General features: G+C 40.7%; 1 protein-coding gene across 1 annotated transcript in view; it reads left to right on the top strand.

The window, feature by feature from the left end:
* Nucleotides 1–3705, top strand: part of Gars1 (glycyl-tRNA synthetase 1) — a 40594-nt gene continuing 36889 nt past the window's right edge. Inside the window, exon 1 of the mRNA XM_015490189.2 lies at nucleotides 1–66. Coding sequence (XP_015345675.1) covers nucleotides 7–66 — 60 coding nt within the window. The 5' untranslated portion in view covers nucleotides 1–6. The remainder of the gene's footprint in view (nucleotides 67–3705) is intronic.

Genomic DNA, 3705 nt, shown 5'->3' on the forward strand with positions numbered 1-3705 from the left:
AGCAGCATGGACGGCACCGGGGCAGAGGAGGTGCTGGCACCTCTCCGGCTAGCCGTGCGCGAGCAGGTACCGGCGTTTTACGCCCCCTACTAGCCCCCGGCTTTCCTCCGCGGCTCCTCTCCTGCTCATCCTTCCCTCCTCCGCGGCCACCCGCGCCGCGCCGCGCCGGGGACTCTGTTCCTTCATCCTCGGGCGTCTTCCTCGCCTCCCCCACTTAGGACCCAAGTCCCGGTGTGTCAGCCACCTTCCTTCCGCGGACCCGCGTCTCCGATCCTTGGATAACCCCCTCTTCTCCCGACCTGTTCTCCTTTCCCTGCCTGCGTTTCGTGTCTGGGATTTGTGACCCTCAGTTCTCGTTTCCTCCGCGCGTAACCTTAATTTCAGCTTGCCAGGCGCTCTGTGCTCTTTGTGCACCCCGGGTGGTCAGCTTCCTAATTCTTTCCCGGGTCAGTGATGAGCGGAAGGTGCGGGTTCTTGCGGTCAGGCTCCCTGATCTTCAGGATGCTTTGGATATTGTTTCCTTCTTTTCATCTCTGAAGGAAGCTTCAGTGCTTAGCAAGCCGAATGACCGGCTGAGAAAAGAACAAGAGTGGAGAGACGTGGGTGTAGGGAGGTGTCAAACTTGCTTTTCTAATAACCATGTGAATTCCTCACCCTTTGCTCTTGTCATCTTTTCCGGCGTTTGAAAAGGCCACCTGGAAGCAGCGAGGTTTTAAGATTGGAAACCTGGGAGACTGTGAATGTGTTTAGTTTCTAGATGAAGTCAGCCATCCTTAGTATGGAACATTTTCAATTTCATGTTGCGGAAGGGAGGGGAGGTTTCATGGGCTGGAGGACTTGGGATTTGATACAGGCCTCCTTCTCTTAGAGCACTAGCATGGAGATCAAAATTTCGAGAGGATAAGGAAAAGATGATTTCAGATGATTCTCACATCCAGCTAGGTAAAACCAGAAGCTTGCAGTAGGACCCCGGGGATCTATGACCTACTAGTAGTAAACACCAAACGAGTTTCTCCTGCACTGGCGCCTGATGCAATAATTTGCCTTAGCTTCGGAGGGTGGAACCCCATCTCAGAAATAATTCTTTGGGGTACAACAGCCACAAATTCTTTAAGTTCTGCTACTTTGCAATTTCTGCTTATTTCTGGTCTGAACCTGACTTGTTTTTATTGTCCTTTTATTTTGAAATTTCACTATGGGCTTAATCCCCCCCCCCCTTTTTTTTATAGGTATCAGAACATTATAAACTTATTCTCTCTTCATCCATCTTCTCCTCCCTAAATGAAATTAGGTGTGGTTCCTTTGTCTTTACTATAACTCTTCAATTTTTTTTAATATCCTTTCTTAGAAGAGAGAATACATCTAATTTAGAAAAAAAGCACAACCCAAACCCCTCCCTCTGCCACGTTTGCCTGGAACTGCAGTGCAAATTATCCATCTGTGCTTAGACTGGGTCTAGTTAACTGAAGTAAACTTTGATCATGGAACAGCCTTCCCAGGCTACTCTTATCTTGTGTATTGATTTATGAATTTTGTGTATTGTTTTATGTTGGCTTGATTTTTTTTTTTCTGAATGAGTTAATTTGTGTAAGTTGGTTTGGATTCTTTTTCTAATTTTCTAGGACCACACAAAATCAATTAATTGCCTGTAACTTTGAATCATATTGAGACAAGTGCTAGCTGGAAGGAATTTAAAAGTCATCTAATTAACCCCTTCTCCTTTTTTTGCATTTGGGGAAATGAGACACTGTCACCTCTGTTTGTGAAGTTTGTACAGTTAAAGATGAGTGGGCTTTTTAAGGTGCTTAAAGACTGTTTTGGTTAGTGGCATATGTTTCATATAAATCTGCTACAGTGGAAGATGAATGAAGTGAGCCTGTCACTTCAGGAAAACAACAGATAGTATTTGTGCCCAATAATAAAATTTAAAGTTTGGGAAAATTTTAGAATTTTGGGAAATTTGACTTCAAGCTTGGCAGCTTCCCATTATTAGAATCTGACCTTTTTTCCTGTTTTGTTTTTTCAGTACTGGGGATTGAATCTACTACTGAGCTGCATCCTCAGTACTTTTTTTTTTTTTTTGAGACAGGATCTAAAATAATTTGCCAACTTTCCCAGGCTGGCTTTGAACTTGCCACCTTCCTGCTTCAGCCTCCCGAATTGCTAGGTTTACAGGCATGAGTTGCAGGACCTGCTTAAATTTTGATGAGGTCTGGGGTTGTAGCTTAGTGGTAGAGTGTTTGCCTGGCACGAGTGAGGGACTAGGTTCAATCCCCAGCACCATATAAAAATAAATAAGTAAAAATAAGTGATATTAACAAATGAGTATTTTTTTAATATTGTAAAATTGGATTAATATTTGGAAGATCTGCATAAGTGATTTAATCAATATTTTCCAAATGACCAGTGAATGCATGATGTTATGAAATCAGGTATCTATCCAAAGGATGCATTCAAAGATAACATTCATGAACTTAATGTAACAGTATGAAAAGTTTAGTTCTATTACTTGGGGGTTAGAAATAACTTAAGCTACTACTTGTCAGAATTTTGATGTACTATCAAAGAAGAATAATCATAGTGAATTCTTTTCACATCTGAAGAAGCTTTTAAAATTCTACTCCCTTTTCTAACTCTGTGTGATTTTCTTATATTATTTACTCAAAATACCATATTGCAAAAGAAATAGACATGAGAGTCTAGCTGTCTTCTATTAAGTTAGAAATTTAGAAATTTGCAAAATTATAAAACTATATTTCTCACTGTTTTGGAAAATAGTTATTTTTCATAACATGCTATTTTTAATGTTTATTAGCATATATTGAGCTTTTATTATTTTAAGTGAATTAATAAGTTTGTAAAAATTTCCATTTTAATTTCTAACACCTGTGCTCCTCTGCTTACAATGGGATTGTGTCCTGATAAACTCATCATAAGTCGAAAATATTGTAAGCTGAAAATGTGTTTGATACACAGCTACCCTACCCAAGAATATCCTAGCTTAGCAACACAATGTGTTGTGGAGTGTAGATTGTTTACCCTTGTATTCTGTGATTGGGAGCTGCAACTCACTGTTTTTGCCCAGCTTCTTGGCCCAGGAAAAGATAGGAACTCAAAATTTAAAGGACTGTTTCTATTGAATACGTATCACTTTTACACCATTGTTAAGTCAAAAAATTCTAAAGTTGAACATCTCAAGTCAAGGGCTGGCTGTATAGTAAATATTGATAAGCAAAAGCTTCTGGGGTCCTCAGTGATTTTAACAGTGAAAAGGGGCTCTGATACTACAAAATTTCACAACCTCTGTTTTAGGAGTATAGAAGTATCTGATTCCTATAAAAAAGACAGACTTGGACTGCTGTCTGCAACAGTCCCCTGAAGCTCCCCTTCCCTCAGCCTTTATTTCCTTTACAGCCTGGGGTTTCCTCCTGCACTGCCACTGTCTCCACATTCTTGTTTTCCATTCACTCTTGCCCACTGCATTCTGTCTCTGACCTTCTCTAGTGCCCTTGCTTAATACTGCCAAGGGGTACTGATCACACTTTATCCATTTTCAGCATTTAGTTGTTGACCACTCTGCTGCTTCAGTGTATTATCTGGACTGAAAAGGCCACTCAAACTATTTAGGTGGGTGTGGCTTGAAGCCCTAACAAAATAAGTGCTATGAGAAGGACTTTTTTTTTTTTTTTTCAATTTCTGATGTGG

Source organism: Marmota marmota, unplaced genomic scaffold, assembly GCF_001458135.2.
Source record: "Marmota marmota marmota unplaced genomic scaffold, marMar, whole genome shotgun sequence".
NCBI lineage: Eukaryota > Metazoa > Chordata > Mammalia > Rodentia > Sciuridae > Marmota > Marmota marmota.